Source organism: Zonotrichia leucophrys, chromosome 28 (genome assembly GCF_028769735.1).
Source record: "Zonotrichia leucophrys gambelii isolate GWCS_2022_RI chromosome 28, RI_Zleu_2.0, whole genome shotgun sequence".
Lineage (NCBI taxonomy): Eukaryota > Metazoa > Chordata > Aves > Passeriformes > Passerellidae > Zonotrichia > Zonotrichia leucophrys.
Genome location: NC_088197.1, coordinates 4,891,897 through 4,913,752, shown reverse-complemented (window position 1 = coordinate 4,913,752; position 21,856 = coordinate 4,891,897). Strand labels below are relative to the sequence as shown.

Below are 21,856 nucleotides of genomic sequence, written 5' to 3'. Positions count from 1 at the left end.
ATTCCTTGCGACAGCCACTGCGCCTGCGCCTCGCAGCGGCGGGCGCTGATTGGCCGCCGGAGCCGCCGCCATTTCGCGCGTTGGCTCAATGCCCGTAGCGGCGCGGCGGGCGGCAGTGCTGGCTCCGCCCCCTCCGCCTGCTGCTGCGGACGGGCCGCTCCGGCCCCCTGCGGCATCGGTCCCGCCCGGTGAGCGGGCAGGCCTCGGGCCCAGGCACAGGGACCCAGCGGTGCCCCACGGTCCCTTTACAAAGCCAGCCAATCAGCGCCTGCAGCGCGCCAGACCGACAGCCCCCTCCACCAATCAGCGGCGCTCGCGGCGGCGGCCAATCCAAAGGCGAGACGCAGCGGGGAGTGTGGCTGGGCGGGTCACGTGGGGCGCGCTCGGCCAATCAGCGGCGCGGGACGCGGGGTCGCCCCGGCTCCCGCCAAGTACGAGCGGGACGGGCCGGGCGGGACCGGGCCCGGAGCGGCGGGGGCTGCGCGGGCCGGGCCGCCTCAGGGTCGGCCGCCGCCGCCCGGCACCGCCGCGAGCCGCGCCCGCCGCCGCCGCCACAGGTAGGGCCGGACTGGGGATGCGGCGCGGCCGGGGCGCGCGGTGTTTCCGGCGGCGGTTGGGCCGCGGGGTGCGCGGGGCCTGCCCGGGGTAACAAAGGAGGTGCCGGAGCTGCCGCCGCGCCCCGGGGCTGGGCCCGGGCCCGCCCTGCAGCCGCACCCGTGCAGGCACAGACCGGTTTGGGTGGGGAGCGATCTGAGAGCCCATCCCGTGCCGGCCGTGCCATGGGCAGGGACACCCCGGGTGCTGCAGCCGGGCCCGGGCACTGCCAGGATCCAGAGGCAGCCAGGGCTGATCTGGGCACCTGTGCCAGGCCTGCCCACCCTCACGGCCAGGAATTCCCTCCTCGCATCTCCTTGGGTGCGGGCACACGCTGCTGGGGATGTTCCTGCCCCAGGACAGTGTGAGGGGGACAGGGTGGCTGCGGGACCCGGTGGGTCGGGGGTTCCTTTGGCTTGGGGGTGACACTGGGACCCCTTTGTGCTCCCTCAGCCGTCCCGGGGAGGCAGCAGCTCGCTGGGAGCTACCACAAATGCTGAATTGTTGTTTTCTTCCGTAGCCATGGAGTGCAGAGACAAAGCTGCTGTTCCTCCACGGAAGCTCGTCCAAGGTAAGGGAGTGTCTCTCATCCAGCACACATTAAGAACATCTCAGACTTGTATTTTATTAAATACACTGGCTTGGTTGTGATTAAATAATCTCTAAGTGTTATCTCAGTTTTCAATGTGCTCCAGAATGAATGAGAGCCTTTGGTGTTTCCTGTCTCTGACCTGCTGTTGTTGTTGCAGCCCGGCTGCCCTTCAAGCGCCTCAATCCTGTGCCAAAGGAGAATCTCGACGTCAGCTCAGAAGTCAAAAAAGTCAAGAGCTCCCCGAGTGCTTTTGCTGCCAGCAAGGATCCCTCCCTGGATGCCTCAGGTGCCTCCCTGGACAATGTGGAGAACGACTGCCAGCTGGGCTCCGACGGGAATTTGACTCCAAAACTCGTGAACGGGAAAGGTCCCTTGGACCATTTTATCCAGAAAACCCCAGGAGGTGACACGAGTGACCCTGGGGGTGCTCCTGAGCCCTCCAGGGACCCTGCCCACGGACCTGGGGACAGCACAGAGCGCGGGGCTGTGGATTCTACAGCTGCTGTGAGCAATGGCACCATAGGAAAGGAGCTGGGCTGCCTGAGCCCCGTGCAGAGCAGCCCAGCCGGTGACTCTGTGGGGACTGAGGGGCCCTGTGCAGCTGCAGGAGCTGGGAGCCCCCCACGCTCCAGCCCCACGGCCTGCCAGGATGCAGCAGGCAGGAAAGGCTCTCAGGGAGAACTGAAGGATGTGCTCTTTGAGGGGAAGGTGCCCGTGGTGCTGCTGGAGGACATCATGAGCCTGAAGTGCCCCCAGGTGGCCTCGTCGGAGAGCGAGGCCCTGGAGTCGTCCCACGAGGGGGACTCGGGACTGACCAACTCCTCCCTGAGCTCTGGGGGCTCCCCCGAGCTCCTGGCACAGAGCAAGGGCAGCAGCAGCAGCCCCCTGGCTGCCTCCACACCTGCCAGGAAGGTGGGTCTGCTCTGCTTTGGGCTGCTGGGGAGCAGGGTGACTGGGGCACTGAGGAGTGTAGGAAACGTGCTGGGGATTAATTACCAATTAATTGCTGAATTGTTGCCCTTTAGGGTCTCTAAATCCTTGATCCTCCCTGCTTCTGGCTGCTGCTGTATTTACATTTCTTTAGTGAAATGCCTTCTTGGGGCTTGGTGTTTTAGGAACAGCACTTCTGTGTTTAGGTGGTTTTTCCCAAGCTCTGTTCATCCTCCTTGGAGCTGCTGGGATTCCTGTGAGGATGTTCCCCCAGAACAGCCAGTGCAGGTGCTTTTCCAGCTCTGAATTTCTGCTCTCCTGCCTCATCCCTGGCACTGCCCAAGGCCAGGCTGGGTGAGGATTGGAGCAGCCTGGCACAGTGGCACATGCCCCATGGCAGGGGTGGCACTGAGTGGGCTCTAAGATCCCTCCCAACCCAAATCATTCTGGAATTCCATCAAAAAGCTCTGGGTGAGGGGGTTTTTGCTCACCTGAGCTTCAGCCACCCTGATTTTTGGGGCACTTTGGACAGAGAAGCTTCCAAGGGTGGCAGCACCTGCTCAGGTGGCTCCAACACCACGGGGATGGTTCTCCCAGTCCTTCTGTTGTGTTTATCAAGTCAAGTGATCAATTAATTCCTCCTCTGTGAAAACTCCTCATCTTCCCTCTCTAAAATAAACAGACACACTCCAGCAGGCATGAAGAATTTCCAGTGTAGCAGAACAGCAGAAAGCACTCCTGGTGTAATCCAGCACTGCCAGTGGGGCTGGATTTGCTCCTGTGCTGCTCCCCAAAATGAGGGTTTGTACCCCAAAGCTGTGCAGCTGGCAGCTTTGTTTTCCTGGGAGGAAACAGCTCTGAGGAGCTGAAGCCCCCACTTGACAGAACTGCTGTTTTCTATCAGATAAATATAGAAAATAAAGCAGTTGGGCTGTGTTAGCCTGTTAATCACAATTTAAATGTGATGCTGTGAATGGCAGCAGGAGGAGGGGGATCCAGTAAATCAAGTCCCAGTGTGCTGAAATATTGACAAATTAGGCTTTTAACCAGTCTATGAGCTGTCTTATGCATAAAAACATAATTTTTTTCTTTTTTCTTCCCCCATAAATAAAAGATAAATGAGAAATATGCCCTGACTGGAATTTAGGGTCAGTGAGCTGTTACTGGTGGAAGATCAAGTGGACTGTGATGACAACACAAGAAAAATGTTAAAATGTGGAAAACAGTCCTTGTGTTTATAAAGTTACAGCTAAATATCACAGCATGATAGGTGGATAAAAAAAAGACAAAAAAACCAAAAAACAGCCCAAACAAATATAAGTTTTGCTGGAAGGGACAGGAGGTGGATCCAGGCTGGGGTGGGAGTGGGGAGGTTGGATATTCCTGATCTGTGTCCTCATTCCCTGCTCTGGGGGAAATTGGGGTGACTGGATGGGATCTGCAGGGATCCTGTCCCTCAGGATCTCCTCTAAAACTTGCATTTTTGTAATTCCAGGTACCTCAGAAATTCCACAGGAGTTCAGCAGAGAAGGAGAAGCTGAGATTGCAAAGAGTAAGGCATTCCCCTGACACCCAAACCTCCCCTTTGCCTTTTATCTCAGCCCAGCTGCAACATCTCTTTTGCCATTTTTCCTCACCCTTAGGAGCGTGCAAGAACCTTTAATTCAGGCAGTTAAAGTGCTTGGCTCTTTGCAAAGCTCCTGAATGGATCTCTGGCTGCATTTTGGGGCTCTTTGGGGAGAGATTGAAGCCCCAAGATTTAGGTTCTGATTTTATTAATACACAAGGGAAATGGGGCACTCTGTGGCTTCCTAGATGTCACCACTGGGAATGCTCAAGCTCCAGGTTCTGTTTGCTTGGGTGCAGCTCCACAGCAAACTCTGCTGCCACTCATGTAGAGGAGGCTGAAGGGTCACTGCTGCAGGAATTGGGTTTTTTTGGGTTGTTTTTATCTGCACTGGCAAGGTTTGTGCTCAGGAATTGTGTGTCTCTCAGTGCCTTGTTTATAAACTCGTGTGTTTTATGTAAGTTGTAGCTGTAAAGCTTTTCAGCTTTTCCCAGTGCCCCCATATAGAATTCCAATCTGTTGTTTTCTTCCCCTTTCTATAGCTGTGTTAAAAATAGCAGGGATGGGAGGGAGAGAAAGGAGAATGGAAGCTAAAAATGATGCTGGGAATGAAGCAGAGCCACCAGTGAGCTGTCAGCTTCACACCAGCACCCTGCACATTCCATGACTCAGGCTGACAGTGTTGTTTCCTTGCCATTGGCACCATTTGGCTGTTTGGTGCCTTTCTGCAGTTATTTGTGTTGTGACACTGCTCAAGGAAGCCTCGATGTTGACAAGGAGAGATGTGAAATCAATAAAAGAAAACTGAAAATACCCAGGGATGAGTTGGGAGTGTCTGGGCACAGGCAGATCCTCCTTTCCTGGTGACATCACCAGTGCCTGCAGCACAGAAAAGCTTTTTCTCTTTAATTTGACATTTTTCCTCCTTTGTGTCAGCAGAGCCACGGTGGGAATTGCAGTTGTTTTGGCAGGAAACACCATAAAAGGCAACACTCCCAATAAAATCTGTTCTCAGAGTGCCCCTAGAAAAATCTCAGGGCACTGGTGATGTCTGATGATCTGGAATGGAAGAAAACAAGGGATAAGCTCCACAATCTGGGGTTTGGAAAATGAGTTTATTCCCTGAGATCATGGAATAGCCCAGCTGGGGGGGACCCACAAGGATCATCAAAGTGATTCCTGTGCTTGTGGAAACAATCAGAAAATCCTTGTGGGCTTGTGATGTCAAACCAGCTCAAATTCACTTGTAGAAGTGACACCACTGTAGCCCTGTGATGACACCAAAGCATGAAAAGCTTTGCTCAGGGGAAAATATTTTGCAAAGAATCTGAAATCTCCTATTAAATAAGGGAATAATTGCGATTTTTTAATTCCCATCTAATTTTCCATAATGCCACTGCGGTAATGAAGATGACTCAATACAAAGCTTTCTTTGATGCTTAGAGAAATGAAAATACCTTTTTTCTTTTGCTGAGGGAAAAGAATAATTAAAGCTTTCAGAGAGGCAGCCCAGGGAAGCTCAGCTGAGGCAGGGGGGCTGTGGATGTGCTCCCACCTGCATTCCTGAGGAAAATGAGGCTCCTTCCCATTCCAGGATATTTTGTGATGCTGCAGGTCAAGCACTGGGTGGGCCCAGCTTCCTTTTTGAGCAATCAATGCTGATTTTCAGCAGTTTTGGGGAGCCCAGAGCTGCAGTTCTGAGTGTCCCCTTTGTGCCCCAGGACCAGGAGCGTGCGGACAAACTCCAGAAGCTGCAGGCAGAGAGGGAGGAGAAGGGGAGGCTCAAGGAAGAGGCAAAAGCTGCGAAGGAACGAGCCAAGGAGGAGGCCAAGAAGAGGAAAGAGGAAGAGAAGGAGTTGAAGGAGAGAGAAAGGAGGGAAAAGAAGGAAAAGGAGGAGAAGGAGAAAGCTGAGAAGCTGCGAGTGAAGGAGGAGAAGCGCAAGGAGAGGCAGGAGGCTCTGGAGTGAGTGCCTGGGTTTGTGCAGCCCCTGTGCTGATTTCCATCCCTTCTTTCCCTGTCCTGCTCCAGCAGCATAGGCCTGGGGTCTGAAATGGGGTGGCTCTGAAATCCTGAGGGACTCTGTGCCCTGAGCTTCCCCTCCTGACCTGGCTCTCTTGTGCTGTTTGTGGAGGAAGTTACTGGGACTTGGTAACCCCTGGAACTCCCTGGCATGGAGGGAAACTTGAGGCAGCCCATGAACTTGAAATGGGTCAATATTTGCTCTGGAAGGAATGAACAAAGTCTCCTCTGCACTTCACCAAGTGTGGTTCTTGGCTGGGTTTGACAGATGATCCTCGTGGTGGGGTCTGGGGCTTCCCACCTCCTCCTCAGTGCAAATAAACCCTTCCATCTTTGTTTTCAAGGGCAAAACTTGAGGAGAAGAGAAAGAAAGAAGAGGAGAAACGGTTAAAGGAGGAAGAAAAGGTAAAAATGTTTTCTCTGGCTTGTCTCTAAATTCTTTCTGCGGTGAAATGGTGGAGCTGGTTCCTTTGGGTGCAGCCTGACCTGCTGGGGCTGCTCCATGCAGGTTTTACCTGTTCCTTTCACCCCTGTTGGTTCCTTTGCTTTTCCCCTCTGTGTGTGTGTGTTTCTGAATGGCCACAGGTGACCCGTGCCCTGGCAGTGCCACTGGAGCCCTGCTGGTGCCAGGGAGGACAATCAGAGCTGCTCCTGAGTCACAGGAGCTGCTGACTGCCTGAACTTTGCTTTGTGCCTCATTTGAAGTTGAGTCATGCATGAGATGAGCTCACCTGGCATTGCAGAGCTTTGTCCCACCTCACGTTTGCATTTGGGTTCTCGTTTCAGCGCATCAATGCCCAGAAAGCAGAGATCACCAGGTTCTTCCAGAAACCAAAGACTCCACAAGCCCCCAAGGTGAGGGATTGCTGTGTGTGTTCCTACAAAAATACCCTGATTTCCTTCTCAGCTGCCCCTTACAGCTTCTTAGTTGGTCAAAACATTGATTTTTCTTAATTTCCTGGTCTCAAAAGTGCAAAGGATTTTGAGAAAATGCCCAGAACAGAGGCTACAGAAGACATTTGTGGTTGGTTCAGTGAATCTCAGCTCTGTCTTCTGCATTGCCTGGAAGATCTGGAGTCCTGGACAGGAAGGGCTTAACTTAATCTTGACTTAACCTAAATCTTCACCTCAGACAACACCTCAACAGCAGGTGTTCCTTGCATGTGTTGGTGCTGCAGCTTCTCAGTGTCCAAACCCTGACATTCCTCACTTGATGTTTCAGACCCTTGCTGGCTCCTGTGGCAAGTTTGCTCCTTTTGAAATTAAGGAGAACATGGTCTTAGCCCCCCTCAGCCGTGTGGCCCTGGAACCAGAGGACCTGGAGCAGCTGGATAAGCTCCTGCACGCCCAGAATGCTGAAGATTCTTTCTTGAAGGATCTAAAAAGTCGTAAACCACGAAAAACTGGGCCCACTTTGGTCAGTGACAGCAGCGACAGCGTCAACAGGTCAGTCTGCACATGAGGGCTTGCTTTGCTTCTGGTTTCTGGAATGAAGTGCAGAGAGGGTTGGAGGATTGGAGAGGAGGGAAGGCTGGAGCTGCTCAGTGGGGCTCAGCCTCCTTCCCCTGTGTCCCCAGTGACGTGGTGGTGGTGGACAGCTGCCAGGCAGATGGTGTTCCTGAGAGGGAGAAGTTTGGCAGGATGAAGCTGCTGCAGTTCAGTGAGAATCACCGTCCTGCCTACTGGGGCACCTGGAACAAGAGAACCTCCCTGATCCGTGCCAGGAACCCGTGGTCCAAGGACACTGTAAGCACCTCAGCCTGCTGCATCCTTTGTGCTCTAGAAGTGAATGTGCTTGGCCAAGCCCTCTGCTTCCCTGGCATTTCTGAGCCATTTTGTTCCCTTTGAAAGCCCAGCCTGGCTTTGGTGCTGATGGACAGAAATGTTGGCATTTCTTGCAGAAACTGCTGGACTATGAAGTAGACAGTGATGAAGAGTGGGAGGAGGAGGAGCCAGGGGAAAGTCTCTCCCATAGTGAAGAGGTGAGGATCCTGCATGCTGAATAAAATCAGGCACCACTTGCTCTGGGTGTGGCTCTAACTCTAACCCGTTTGTTTGTAGGATGACGAAGAGGAGGGAGAGGATGAAGATGAGGACGATGGGTTTTTTGTACCCCATGGGTACCTATCTGAAGATGAAGGTGTGACAGAGGTGAGGCAGCTGGCTGTCCCTGAGTTCCCATGTGTTTGCAGGGAACTGTGCCATGTCAATGCTGGCAGGGGAGGGCAGCACGTGCTCTGTGCCTCAGGGAACACCAGGCAAAGCTGCCTTTAAAAAGCTCTTTTTTTATCCTTTGTCCCCTGTGGCTGCAGGAGGGTGACCCAGAGAACCAGAAGGTTCGTCAGAAGCTGAAAGCAAAGGAGTGGGATGAGCTGATAGCCAAGGGGAAGAGGTTCCATGTCCTGCAGCCTGTGAAGATTGGCTGTGTCTGGGACAGGGCAGCAAAGGACAACGGCACCAACCCCGACCTGAAGGTGCTCCAGCAGTTCACAGCCTGTGTCCTGGATCCACCTGTGCCAGAGGAGGAGCAGCAGACACAGAAATGTAGCAAAAAAAGAGCAAAAGATCAGCAAAGTAAGACCTGAAGGGCTGAGCAGTGCTTCCACAGGGCTGTGCTGTGCTTTGGAGGGAGTGGGGGATTAGTGAGTGCTGCATTCAGAGTGACCTGTTTGGGACAGGGCTGGAATCCAAGGAATCTCTGAGAGCTCTTGGAAAGGACTTTTCTGGCACTGCCTCTCCACAAAGTCTTGCTCTGGGCAATCTAGGAACTGAAGCCAACCAGACTTGAGCAAGCTCAGATTTAGGATGGGCCTGAGCCTGTTTATTGTTTGGGGGAAAACAATTTGATTTCTGTGTTTGGTTCCAGTCCTGAGCTTTTCCTGCACCTGATTAACACAAGGCTGTGAATAACTCACAGAAAGGCCAAGCAGGGGCTGGGGATTTCACTCCAGGCTGTTTCTACATCAGATCTAGCTGCTGTTACAGCCATGGAATCCCAGAGTGGGGTGGCTTGGGGGACACCTCAAAGGCCATCCAGTCTCTGCCATGGGCAGGGACACTTTGCACTTGCTCCAAGCCCAGCCAACCTCACCTTGGAGCCTTCCAGGCATGGGGCAGCCCCAGCTCCATCTCTGAAACCAATCCTGGAGTGCCTGTGCTGATTTCTGTCCCTGTGGTTTCTGAACCTTTAACCCATTCTGTGCCCCTTTTCCCCTCTGCAGTTCTGGAGTGCCCGTGCTGATTTCTATTCCCCCTGATTTCCCAGCCTTTAACCCATTCTGTGCCACTTTCCCCCCAAAGTCCTGGCCCAGCTCTGGAGTACCTGTACTGATTTCTTCCCCATCTTTAACCCATTCTGTGCCACCTTCTCCCCCACAGTCCTGGAGTGCCTGTGCTGATTTCCATCCCAAAGCTTTCCCAACCTTTAACCCATTCTGTGCCACTTTCTCCCCTGCAATCCTGGACCAGCTCTGGAGTGCCCATGCTGATTTCTATCCCGGATTTCCCAGCCTTTAACCCATTCTGTGCTGATTCCTTCAGCATTCTGTGCCCCTTTCCCCTGTAGTTCTGGCCCAGCTCTGGGGAGTACCTGTGCTGATTTTTCCCCACTTTAACCCATTCTGTGCCACTATTGCCCTGCAGTTCTGGGCCAGCTCTGGAGAGCCCATGCTGATTTCTTTCCCAGCCTTTAACCCATTCTGTGCTGATTTTTCCCCACCTTTAACCCATTCTGTGCTGATTTCTTCCCCACCTTTAACCCATTCTGTGCCCCTTTCCCCTGTAGTTCTGGGGAGTACCTGTGCTGATTTTTCCCCACCTTTAACCCTTTCTATGCCGTTCCCCCGCAGTCCTGGCCCAGCTGCTGCCGCTGCTGCACGGCAACGTGCACGGGAGCAGGGTGATCATCCAGGAGTTCCAGGAGTGCTGCCGCCAGGGACGCTTCAGCCACGGCCCCAGGAGCCCCCCAGAGCCCGGGGGGGGCGAGGACAGCGGCGTGCCCTCCAAGGCCAGGCTCAAGAGGATCATTTCCGAGAGCTCCGTGTACGAGAAGAGGCCCGAGTTCAGGATGTGCTGGTACGTGCACGCCGAGGTGCTGCGCAGCTTCGGCCAGGAGCAGCTGCCCGTGCCCTGCCAGTGGAGCTACGTCACCCAGGTGCCCTGCACGGGCAAGGAGGAGGTGGGCAGCGTGCCAGGAGTGCCCGTGCCCCAGCCCACCCCGCTGGCAGCCAAGAGGAAGGCCATAGGAAGCATGTCCATCACCAAGTTCATGAAGAGGCCTCGGGGCGCTGAGCAGGTGAGTTCTTTGTGCGCCCCTCCAGCCACTGTCAGACCCTTTTTGTGGGGAAATAAGTGAAATTATGGGGATAAAGAGATGGGTTTCTTTTGTGTTGTCTGCAGCTTGGACTCTGTGTTCCATTGGAAACGTTGCTCTCCTGCTGTTCCTCCATTCTCTGCTATTTGGCAGTGATTGCATCCAAGCTGTGAATAGTTGGAGAGTCTGCTTGGCCTTGGTTTTACAGCTGGGTGTAATTTGTGTGCAGGTTTTATGTGTGCCTGTGGCTGCCAGATGTGCAGCCCGGGCTGATGATTTACAGCAGTTGCATGTGAACGGATTAAATGTGGTTCCCAAGTGCTGCAACTCAGCCCAGAGCAGTCTGTAAAGGCTCCAGCTCATCCTGACACACATAAAGCTGAATTTCAAGAGCTGCTTTAAAAATACAATAACTCATAGGGACAAAATGAGGTGGAATTGCAGTGCTTGCTGCCTGGGAGCTGTGTTGTGGTTTTCCTGTTGTTGCTTCTGCTTTTCATGGTGACCACAGGTAGTGCTGGAGCCTCCTCATGACTGAAAAATGGGAGCATGGAATTCCACAATGGTTTGGCTTGGGAGGGACCTTAAATCCCACCCAGTGCCATGGCAGGGACACCTCCCACTGTCCTTGGGCACTGCCAGGGATCCAGGGCAGCCACAGCTGCTCTGGGAGCTCCATCCCACCCTCCCCACCATCACAGGGAGCAATTCCTTCCCCAAAAAAATCCCAAAATCCCATCCAGCCCTGCCCCCTGGCAGTGGGAGCCATTCCCTGTGTGCTGTCCCTCCATCCCTTGCCCAAAGTCTCTCTCTGTGTTCCCTCTTGGCCCTTTCAGGCCCTGGAGGAGCCACAGCTGGGTCCCCACAAAGCCTGGGATGCTCTGTGGAGGCTTTAGGTGCTGGAAATTGGGGTTACCAACCTCTGGCTTCCAATCCCCCGGGCAGGGCAGGGTGTGAAATCCCTGCCAGTGGATTTATTCCTCCCTCCCTGTGCACCAGCTTAGGAAAGAGCCCCAGAATGGTTTGGGTTGGGAGGGACCTCAAAGCTGATCTCATTCCACCCCCCTCCCATGGACCACAGATGAGGCTTTTGATGCTTTTTATGCTTTGCCTTCCCAATTTATTCTTGGCTTTTTTGGCTTTTCTACTGAAAAAGCTCAGCATTCAGGTATTGATAGAGATCAGAGGCTTGTGAGAAGCTGTTCAGCCCCCAAACTCCATCTGCTTGGGTTTTTTTCTTGTACACTAAATAAAGGCAGAGATAAAAGTCTCTGCTTGGCACCCACTGGAAATTCAGCTTATAAGGGAGCAGAAATAGCAAAACAAAGGCTTTTAGGAGAATTACATCACCAGCCTGAATGCTTCAAAGCTCCTCAGAGCTGTGCTGGGGAGGTGCAGCTCCGAGCAGAGGTGTCACAGCCCCAGAAGCTTTTCATTGCTGATGTCTCAATCAGGTGCTGAGATCCCACCCGAGCTGTGGAGCCAGGCTGGGGCATGGGCAGAGCCTGGCAAAGCCTGGGAGCTGCCAGGTCCCCACTCTGGCACGTGTTTCTGTGCTGGGGAGCTCACACCAGGGCTTGTGTGAGTCAAGGTGCTCTTACATAAGAGAAAAACGTGGTGCTGAAGTGGGCAGTACCTGCCCACGTGTAGGAGGGATTGCATTTGAGAGCTGGGATTTTATTGAAAGATGGAAATTGAAAATTTTCTTGGCTTGGAAGAGTTTTTTAGGGGATGGGGATCAGGATTTTCATTCCAGTTCCAGCTGAAGGAAAAATACCAAAACTCAACAGACCCTCAGAGCTGGGCAGCTTTGGTTTGTGTCACTCCTTGGGCTCTGTGTTCTCCATTCCAAATGGGGAATTTGGGCTTTTCCCCTGGCAGGAAACCTGGGCAGCAAGGGAGGAACTGGCACCACTCCCTGAATAAAAACTGATTGGCAAAGAGGAGGAGGAGCCAGGAGAGAGCAAGGTCCAAACTTGTCAAGCAACATTAATTCTCCATCTTCAGAAGGGAGAGCACATCCAAAGGGGCTCAGCCTGGAGCAAAGGAGGCTCAGGGGGGACAGCCAGGGGACAGCAGGCTCTGCCCTCAGGGGACACCAGGACAAGAGGGAACAGCCCCGAGCTGTGCCAGGCGGGTTTGGGTTGGATATTGAGAAAATTCCTTCATGGAAAGGGTTGTAAACAGCTGGAGCCCCCAGCCCTGCAGGGATTTAAAATCCATGGGGATGTGGCACCTGGGGACAGGGACAGTGCTGGCACCTGGGGACAGGGCAGTGCTGGCACTTGGGGACAGGGCAGTGCTGGCACTTGGGGACAGGGCAGTGCTGGCACTTGGGGACAGGGCAGTGCTGGCACCTGGGGACAGGGGCAGTGCTGGCACTTGGGGACAGGGCAGTGCTGGCACTTGGGGACAGGGCAGTGCTGGCACTCGGGGACAGGGACAGTGCTGGCACCTGGGGACAGGGACAGTGCTGGCACTTGGGGACAGGGCAGTGCTGGCACTTGGGGACAGGGCAGTGCTGGCACTTGGGGACAGGGGCAGTGCTGGCACCTGGGGACAGGGCAGTGCTGGCACTTGGGGACAGGGCAGTGCTGGCACCTGGGGACAGGGCAGTGCTGGCACCTGGGGACAGGGCAGTGCTGGCACCTGGGGACAGGGCAGTGCTGGCACCTGGGGACAGGGGCAGTGCTGGCACTTGGGGACAGGGCAGTGCTGGCACTTGGGGACAGGGCAGTGCTGGGGAGCAGTTGGACTCTCTGACCTTTATTAGGCTGTGATTCTATGAAAATAATAAACAGAGAGGGGAGAGATTTCCCTTCCACAAATGCAGCAGGAGTCAGGTTCCCGTGGAGCCTGAGCTGTGCTGCAGTTGTGTCAGAGGGAAGGATCCTGGAGCAGAGCTTGGCCCCTTTCCCACCGTGTGTGCCACTGCACTGAGCCCTTCTGTCACAGCTCCTGGCGTGTGGAGCTGGGGATTGCAGATTTCCTCCCCTCCAGATGTGCCCACCTGCCCACAGGGTGCCCAGCGCTGCCTGTGCCAGCTGTGGCACCTCCTGGCTCACACCTGGTTCCTGCTCTTTCCCTCCAGGCTGCAGAGATGGATGGATTTCAGGCAGACACTGAGGAAGATGAGGAAGATGATGACTGCATGATTGTGGATGTACAGCCAGGAAAAGGTGGGAAGGGAGATGGGTACCAAGGGAGCAGGACCCCCTAAACTTGGTTTTTTCTGCCCTTTTCACCATTCCTTGTGCTTTTCTCTCTATAGATATCTTATTCCAGATACTGCTGCTTTTTATCCTTTTTAAAAGAAGTTTCTTTGCTATTTATGGCCTTCTCTAAGCTGCTCTTGCCTTTTCTGCCCTCCTCCTCCCCTTTTTGTCTCACACAAAGCCCCTGTGAGCAGCCAGGGTGCCCTGCCTGTTCCTGGGGGCACAGGTGGGCACAGGTGGGCACTGCCAGCACATCCAGTGGCAAATGGTGGCAAACATTGCTGCCCTCTGGGGCACCAGAGCCCTTCCAGCCTGGCAGGGGCTGGGTTATCACCCCTGTGCTGCAGCCACAACCTGAGCACTTGCTCGTGTTTGTGTCCCAGTTATCCCTTGGAAATGGCTTCAAAGCCCCTGTGCTGCAGCCTCTCCTTCCAGGCCACGCTGGGATGAGGATGTGCAGCAGCTCCTTTCATCTCCAGGAGCTTTTGGATGTGATCACACAGATCAATGAGCTGACTCCAAGCACGTGCTGTGCTTTCCAAAGCTCTGGGCTCTTTTCTTGCTGCTCACAATGGAGCTCTCCCAACCTGCTCTGAGGAAAGTGGTTTGTGTTGGGCAGCTCCTCTGGCAGATAAGGACTCGTGCACAGAAATTCTGGAGTGTTTGACCCATTCCAGGCATTATCTGGGCTCTCCTTGCTCTCTGAGCTCCTCTCACCTCCCAAAACAGACGTTGGGACTGCCTGACAAGGAGCCTGGCTTTAATCTTAAGCTGCTTTTGCTTATTACCAGGCTCTGAGATGAAAACCTCGCCTCAGGTTCGTCCCCTCTTGTTCTGAGGATGCCACTGAGCAGCTTCCCTCCCTCAGGCCCTGCTGACACACAAGCAGCTCTGTTTGTTTGGCTCTGCCTGACTCTAAAGCACTGAAAAGATTATGGAAATCCTTTTTATGGTTGAAGTGATTTTTTTTTTTTTTTATTCTGGATTGGTGATATTAAATACGAAGCCAGTATTAGAACCAGTTTTTAAATAGTGTTGAAAAGGAGACTCACAACAGATGCAGGAAGCTAAGACAGATAACACATAAAGTAGTCAAATTTTACTGGATTAATGAGGATATTTATAAAAACAAACCCAACACATTCTCTCCTTTGCAGGTTCCACAGCTTCAGAATCCAGTGGCACAAGAGCTGCTCACCAGGACAGCAGCATGGTCAGCCCATCTAATACAATTTGAGACTTTAATGCTACTAACTCCTCTGTATGTATGTAGAATGAGCTAGGAAGTTTTAAACCTTGTGTATCTTTGACCAAGATACTTGAAAGTATTCCACATTTCTTGTAAAGAGAAGACAGCACTTTGTTCTGCTTCAGACCAGATGGAAGCTTAAATTTTTAGCTTTAGCTTTTTAGCTTTTTTTTTTTTAAATACTGCATATTAATCTGTCCTTAATAAAGCATTATTGAAATTTTGATACTTCTTTGTAATGGAAGGTATCTAAGTTATCTCTAAAAGTAGCTGAGGGATTTTGGAATAAGCTTATTGTGATGCCACTGGGGAATGACTGTTCATAATGTTGTACAGCGTGGCCTTGGGTATAAATGATGTACAATTATATATGAATTTATGCTCTTGTACCATCCTGTTTGTGGTCTTACTTGCTCCAGAGAACAGCAGCAGGGCTTTACCTTTGGAAGAGGGGAAAAATGCTTTGTTTCTCTTATTTTGGGACAGGCTGGACAGGTCAGGGCTAGATTCTCAGTCTCTTGTCTGCATCAGAGCTGGGCTCTGTCCCACAGGAAAACTCTGCTTGAGGTATTAAAGGACTGAGCTGGCATCAGACTTGGTGACACACAGGACAAACTTGCTGGGGCTTCCAGCTTTATACGACAGGTGAGTTATCAGTTATTTCTTTAGAAGATTGTCTGTAATTTCAGGTTGTTCTGTTCCCTGCTGTCACTCTCTGAAGGGACAAGGGGGTGATGCTGCCCCAGTAACACCAGTGCCAGCCCCAGCACAGACTGGTTTGGCATCTCAAACCTACAACAGCAATGCAACTCAAGCAACTGGGATCAGGACTGAGTCTTTAAATAATTCCATTTAATCGGACTAAGTGTAACTTTATCCAAATAGCTTCTCTCCAGTAGGAGTTACAGTGCACACAGAAGCAGAACGGGAAGCTGAGCTCTACACCCAGCCCCCTCCCCAGGCTCAGGCTGCTCATCCAGCCTTACCAGCCCCTCATCCCTGCTCCACCACCGCCTCGGGAACACCTCGGGCAGCCCCTGCTCCAGCTGGGTGTTGGCAGCCCCAGGGAGGAGCCGCCGGTGGGGCCACCTGTGAGTCTGGAGCTGGGAGGGGACAGCAGGGCCCGGCCCCTGTGCAGAGCCAACCAAAGCCACCTCCAGCAGTCTCGGCAAAAGGAGGGACGAGTCCAAAGCCAGCAGCACTGGAGGCTCTGCCCTTTATTTCAGGACAGGGGCTGGGCCCTGGCCAGCAGCTCGGGCCTGAGGGGGCTGCGCTGCTCCTCCGCCGCCGCCGCCTCCACGTCCGCCATGACCGCGGCGTCCCAGGCCAGGCTCAGCAGGGCCGAGGGCACCTGGGCACGACAGCAGCACTGAGCACGGCCAGGGGAGGCTGCCAGGAGTCCTGAGAGCCACCCAGGGCCACCCCTGCCTGGGGCAGCGACACCTCCCACTGCCCCAGCTTGTGCATCCCTGGGCACTCCCACACTGCTCTGTTCCCGAGGGTGGGACAGCCTGAGAGCTTTCAGAGCTGGGACTGCTCAGGCTGAGAAGGACAAGGCTGGATTCTGCAAGCAGCTGCTTTTAGGGGATGCTGCTTTGGGGTTTCTGTTCATACCCTCCCTCACCATCGCTGCCTTCCCTCTTTCCCAGCCCCTGACAGCTCTGTGCTCCAGCAGGAGGAACCTGCACTTCCCTCCACACCTCCAAGCCCCCCAAATTAACTGCTCTGTCCTTAAAATGAGGGGACAGAGCACAACTTGGGGCTCTAAAAGTACACAAACTTCCCCCCCAGCTCTGAGCAGCAGAAGTCTCTGACAGCCTCAAGATGCTCTGGAAGGTACCAACAATAATTTTTTTTTTACTCACCAACCCACATTCATTGAAGGCCAAGTTCTCATCAGTCAGTTTGAGACCTCCAGGTCCCAGGAGCTCAAAGGGCAGCCAGTCATCTCTGAGTGCTTCTCTCACAAAGTTGTAGAGCGCAGACACTGATTCTCGGGCATAAAAAGTCCCTGCCATGAGAAAACAAGGTGAGAGAGTCTGGCATTTACCAAAATCTAACCTTTTGTGGTCGGCTCCGTGGGGCTTCACCCACTGATGCTGACTTGATCAACGACTTCCCTGCCACACAGCCAGCCTGATTTAACTGAAACCTATAAAAGCAGAATCCCCAAAGAAAAATAGTCAATTGTTGGGAGCCCCTGCCAGCCTGTAACAAAGAGCTGGGGAAGCCTGAAATGATTTCCAGAGTTCTGTAGGAAAATGTGAAGAGGATTTATGCTGTTGTACAGTCTGACATCACACAGGCAGCCTCACGCTGGCTGCTGCCACACTCTGATCTAATGAGTCCAGCTTGGGAAGAGCAGACTTTAATTAATGATGCCTTGAGATTCTTCCCTCTCTGTCCAATCCTGGCTTAAAATCCCAACCCTGAGCAGGGGGAGGGTTTGGAGATGGGGAGAGTTTACAGGGAAACATTACCCTGGTGTGGTTTTGGGGTGGTTTATCCCACCAGCTGCACTCAGCACCTCGTCCTTACACTCCATGCACCCTCAGAAACTTCTGGAGGTGCCCAAAGGAAGGGTGAGGAATCCCCCTTACCCTGGAGGCTTTGGACATGGGGAGAGTTTACAGGGAAACATTACCCTGGTGTGGTTTTGGGGTGGTTTATCCCACCAGCTGCACTCAGCACCTTGTCCTTACACTCCAAGCACCCTCAGAAACTTCTGGAGGTGCCCAAAGGAAGGGTGAGGAATCCCCCTTACCCTGGAGGCTTTGGAGATGGGAAGAGTTTATGGGAAAACATTACCCTGCTGTGGTTTTGGGGTGGTTTATCCCACCAGCTGCACTCAGCACCTCCTCCTTACACTCCATGCACCCTCAGAAACTTCTGGAGGTGCCTGAAGGAAGGGTGAGGAGTCCCCCTTACCCTGGAGGCTTTGGAGATGGGGAGAGTTTACAGGGAAACATTACCCTGGTGTGGTTTTGGGGCGGTTTATCCCACCAGCTGCACTCAGCACCTCCTCCTTACACTCCAAGGACCCTCAGAAACTTCTGGAGTGCTCTCAAAGGAAGAGTTTATGGGAAAACGTTACCCTGCTGTGGTTTTGGTGTGGTTTATCCCACCAGCTGCACTCAGCACCTCCTCCTTACACTCCATGGACCCTCAGAAACTTCTGGAGGTGCCCGAAGGAAGGGTGAGGAGTCCCCCTTACCCTGGAGGCTTTGGAGATGGGAAGAGTTTATGGGAAAACGTTACCCCGCTGTGGTTTTGGGGCGGTTTATCCCACCAGCTGCACTCAGCACCTCCTCCTTACACTCAGAAACTTCTGGAGGTGCCTGAAGGAAGGGTGAGGAGTCCCCCTTACCCTGGAGGATGTATCCATCGGGGAAGCGCACCCTCAGCAGCGTGTAGTTGTACTTCCTCATCTCCCTCTGCTCGTCCTTCTCGCGCATGGCTCTGGTCCTCAGCATCGACGCCTTCTCCACCGCCTCTGTCCTGCGGGCACAGACCCTTGTAGTGCCCGAGGAGAGGGCACCAGCTGCTGTGCCCTGGCCCTGCCGCCGCGCCCTGAGCCCTCACCGGAGCCGCTGCTCGCGGCGCAGCTCCTCCGCAGTGAGGCTGAAGAAGTCGTGGGGCAGCTCGAAGCGCGCGGCCGCGGGCGAGGGGTGGAACACGGCCAGCTGCCGGTGCAGCTGCGCCCGCACGGGCTCCGAGCTCAGCAGCTGCTCCTTGTGCTCCCTCAGATCTTCCAGCCTGCTCAGCACCTCCTCCTTCAGCACGTAGAACTCCTCCGTGGTCTCTGCAACGGCAAGGATGGGGCGTGAGGCTCTTGGTCTTTAGGGCAGTGACACGGGGATGAGGAAATGTCACGCTGGGACAAGGAATGCGCAGGCTCAGAGGGTGTTTTTGTTACAGCTTTGGAGGAATGACCTCTGTGGAGCTGTCAGCAACCAGAGCTGCCCCCAGCATCCCCCAAACTCCACATTAATGAGTTCTTGCCTTGTCCTGGAACAGGCAGTGTTTTTGTCTCAAACCCGACAGCCTGGAAAAATTTATGTGTCCCTTCCAAGCAGCTTATCCTTTCCTGGAAAAAAAGGACAGAATTTAGATGGAGTTTGCTCCAAGCAAGGGCTTTCCAAAGCTGAGCAGCTGTGGTGCCTGAGCTCACCTGAAACACCTTGTTCTGCAGTTTGATTTTCCGGTATTTCTCCTCCTCTGGATGGAGATAGATGTTATCCAGGTACCTGCAGGAAGAGGAATGCACTGCCTGGATCAAAGCAGGACACTCCAAGGTCAGAGACAAAACAGAGACCTCACAAAGACAAAAAGCTGAGAAACTCAGGAAGATAAAATATATCAATGTTTTGGGGCGAAACTGAACAACCAGCAACTCCCAAACCTCTTGGATTAGTGGGACCAACAACTCCTCCAGGATGCTGACATCAGGTCAACTGACAAACTGGGTGGTTCAAGAGTTCCATTTTCTTCCGAAAAAATGACTTTGCTAGAAGCAGAGCAAGCAAACCCAGCAGGGAAGGAAGGGATGAGCTGCCCGTGCCCTCAGTGACACTCACTTGGCCATGGTCTCCACGCACAGCCGGACCTTCTCCCGGTCCTTGTTGAAGGTGTGGATCTCCATGATGGAAGCAGCCACCGGGTCCACGGAGAAATACTGGGGGAGAGGGAGAGAAGCTGCTCAGGGAGGAGCTGACCCCAGCCCAGCTCAATTGTTCCCCATTTGCTGGGCTAGAGATGATTGAACAGGTAAAATGAAATTGTCCTGGGGGAGATTTTACACGAAGGAGGTGGAGAGTTGGCAAGGTCACTGCTGAAGGGGAGCCACAGCACAAAAGGAGTTTGAAGAGGGAAGGGAAGGAGTTTGAAGGGAAGCACTCACTGCCTGGATGGCTTCTCGGAGCTGCTTTTCCTTCTGGTCTTTCCTCACAACAGTACCAGTCAAGGGGCAGATGAAATAAACCCCTGAGACAGAGGGAGCAGCTGCCCCTTCCTCCTCCTGCTCCTGAAGGAGATCAAACCAAAGTGAGCACGGGGAGGTTTTGGTGGGGATTATGTTTATAAATCCTCTCAGGATAAGGAGAGCAGCCCCAAGGGGTGCTGAGCAGGGAATGGCAGCATCTCCCTCACCTTTTCCTCCACGGAGAGCCGCTTCTCGCTGGCAGCTGCCTCGGCCATCAGCTCTTTCCTCACTACAACACACAAACCTCGGTTGGAGTGGAGGCTCAGCACATTCCAGAGCCTTTTGGACAGCTCAGCGCTGCCCTAGGAAGCAAACACCTGCCCAGGTGTGGCGTCCCAGCCCAGGGCTGCCCATGACCCCATTTCCAGGACAGCTGCCCCAAACAGGCAGGACAGGGAGCCGTCCCCGGGCGCTTTTCCAGCCGCGATTCCCGAACCTACCCTGGTTCCTGATGGCCTCCTGCGACGCGGACGGAGCCTTTCCTCCCTTGGGCTTCACCTCCAGCCGGGCCAGCGCCGCGGCCGCCGCCCTCTGCGCCTCATCCGTCGGGGCCTGCCGGGGCTTCGGGGCCACCTCGGCTTTCGGCTTCTCCCGGGGGGCCCTGGCACGGAGGACACGGCTCGGGGACGGCCCGTGCGCGCCCACCCGCCGGTGGCACCGCGGGGACAGGGGAAGGAGCGCTCGGGCCCGGCGCTGTCACCGCTCCCTCCCCGTGTGCCCCTCGTGCCCCGGGCAGGTACCGGGCCCAGGGCGGGCGGTACCGGCCGCGGAGGGTGCCCGGGGGTGGCGTTACCGGTGGTGGCGTTACCGGAGGGTCCCCCCAGCCCGTACCGGGACGGCTCCGAGAGCTTCTGCCCGGGCCCCGCCGTCTTGAACTTCAGGTCGGCCTTGATCTCCTGGAAGAACTTGCGCATGGCGGTGCCGGGATGGGACCGGGCCGGAACGGGAGGAGCACCGGGACAGGAACAGCACCGGGACGGGAGCAGCACCGGGACGGGAGCAGTACCGGGATGGGAGCGGGGCCGCCGCGCCCCCCCCGCGCTTCCGGCCCGCCCGCGCCGTCACCGGAACGGGGCGGGACCGGCCCCGCTCGGGCGGCGGGGATGGGGCGGCGGGGGGGGGCGAGGGATACCGGCACCGGCATCACCGGGGGCTGCGGCACCCGCGGAGCCGTGAGCGGGACCTACGGACCGCAGAACGGGACCTACGGACCGCAGAACGGGACCCACGGACCGCAGGACGGGACCCACGGACCGCAGAACGGGACCCACGGACCGCAGAACGGGACCCACAGACCGCAGGACGGGACCCACAGACCTCCACAGAGCGCCGGTTGCATCTCTGGAGCCCCGGCGGCACCCACGGAGCCTCAGGGAGCCCAGAGCGCCCCAGACCCCCCCAAACCTGCACCCGCAGCCCCACGGAACAGCCTCGGCTCGCGGTGCCCCGGGAGCAGCCCCGGTGTGAGCAAAGCAGGGTGAACGGAGCCCTGGGCAGCTCCGGAGTTGGGACACAGCCGGGTAAAGCTCATGGACAAGGAGCCTCGTGTCTCCCATACCTGGGAGATCGGCCGAGGGCTCCAAACCTGAGGATGCGCACAGTGAATATCCCCATGTATGCTGCGGGTTCACGGGGTTATTTCCATGGTACAGCTTCTGCTCGTCCTCCTCTGGGACACGGGACACTCGCAGCCGAGGAAGGGACTGCGACTCTCGGCATCGGGCGGACCCCACCCCGAACGGGGCTCTCGGCACCTGGCACTGTCCCTCCGGTGGCACCGAGAGCCAGGAGCACGTGGATGAAGGCTGGACACACACCAGCATCGCCAGTGGGAGTCACGGGCTGAGACACGGACCTGCCCTCCAGTGACACCGCCATGGCACAGGACAGGCTGAGGGGAATGTACAGAGAGAGCCCTGACGCTGCTGGGATGTGGCAGAGCTGGGAGACAGCACGGCCAGGATGTGGCACAGCCCGAAATATGGCACAGCTGGGACGCGGCACAGCTTGGGACACGGCACAGCCTGGGACATGGCAAGGCCAGAATATGGCACAGACTGGATGTGGCATGGTCAGGATGCAGCATGGATGGGATATGGCACAGCAGGGATGTGGCACAGCAGGGACACGGCACAGCCCGGCAGGAGCGAGGCCTCACTCACAGTGTGACAGGGAGCACTCCCAACACCCCGACACCACCTTCACGATTTCCCCTCCTCACACACCTCCCCCCAAACCCCTGGGAATGAGGAATTTCTCCCCGGAATCAGGGCTGTGGTTTGGGTTTTGCAGCCCGGTGTGGGCAGGGACTGTTTTCCTTTCCATGACCTTGCAGAGAAGCCAGTTTGGGTTAAAAGCGGGTTAAACCCCAGTGCAGCTCCCAGGCCAGCTGCACA

General features: G+C 55.0%; 2 protein-coding genes across 3 annotated transcripts; one reads left to right on the top strand and one right to left on the bottom strand.

Annotated features, from left to right (window-relative positions):
- Positions 1-477: 477 nt before the first annotated feature.
- CHAF1A (chromatin assembly factor 1 subunit A) lies at positions 478-14,707 on the top strand. 2 transcript variants are annotated; one of them, XM_064734190.1, is made up of 15 exons: positions 478-557; positions 1,115-1,165; positions 1,344-2,098; positions 3,612-3,668; positions 5,405-5,646; positions 6,048-6,108; positions 6,490-6,558; positions 6,926-7,149; positions 7,281-7,449; positions 7,605-7,685; positions 7,765-7,854; positions 8,016-8,277; positions 9,552-9,997; positions 13,107-13,194; positions 14,388-14,707. In XM_064734190.1, exons 2-15 carry the CDS (start codon positions 1,117-1,119, stop codon positions 14,465-14,467), a joined length of 2,673 nt encoding a protein of 890 aa, XP_064590260.1. In that variant the 5' UTR covers positions 478-557; positions 1,115-1,116; the 3' UTR covers positions 14,468-14,707. The 2 variants fall into 2 exon arrangements, with proteins under 2 accessions (XP_064590260.1, XP_064590261.1); XM_064734191.1 differs by lacking the exon at positions 478-557 and adding an exon at positions 970-988.
- Positions 14,310-20,517, bottom strand: UBXN6 (UBX domain protein 6). Its single transcript, XM_064734192.1, has 11 exons — positions 20,292-20,517; positions 19,901-20,061; positions 19,628-19,689; positions 19,380-19,502; positions 19,057-19,154; positions 18,651-18,726; positions 18,482-18,566; positions 18,062-18,281; positions 17,847-17,977; positions 16,345-16,490; positions 14,310-15,830 (listed from the first exon to the last, which is right to left on the bottom strand). Exons 1-11 carry the CDS (start codon positions 20,372-20,374, stop codon positions 15,702-15,704), a joined length of 1,314 nt encoding a protein of 437 aa, XP_064590262.1. The 5' UTR covers positions 20,375-20,517; the 3' UTR covers positions 14,310-15,701.
- Between the last annotated feature and the right edge of the window lie 1,339 nt (positions 20,518-21,856).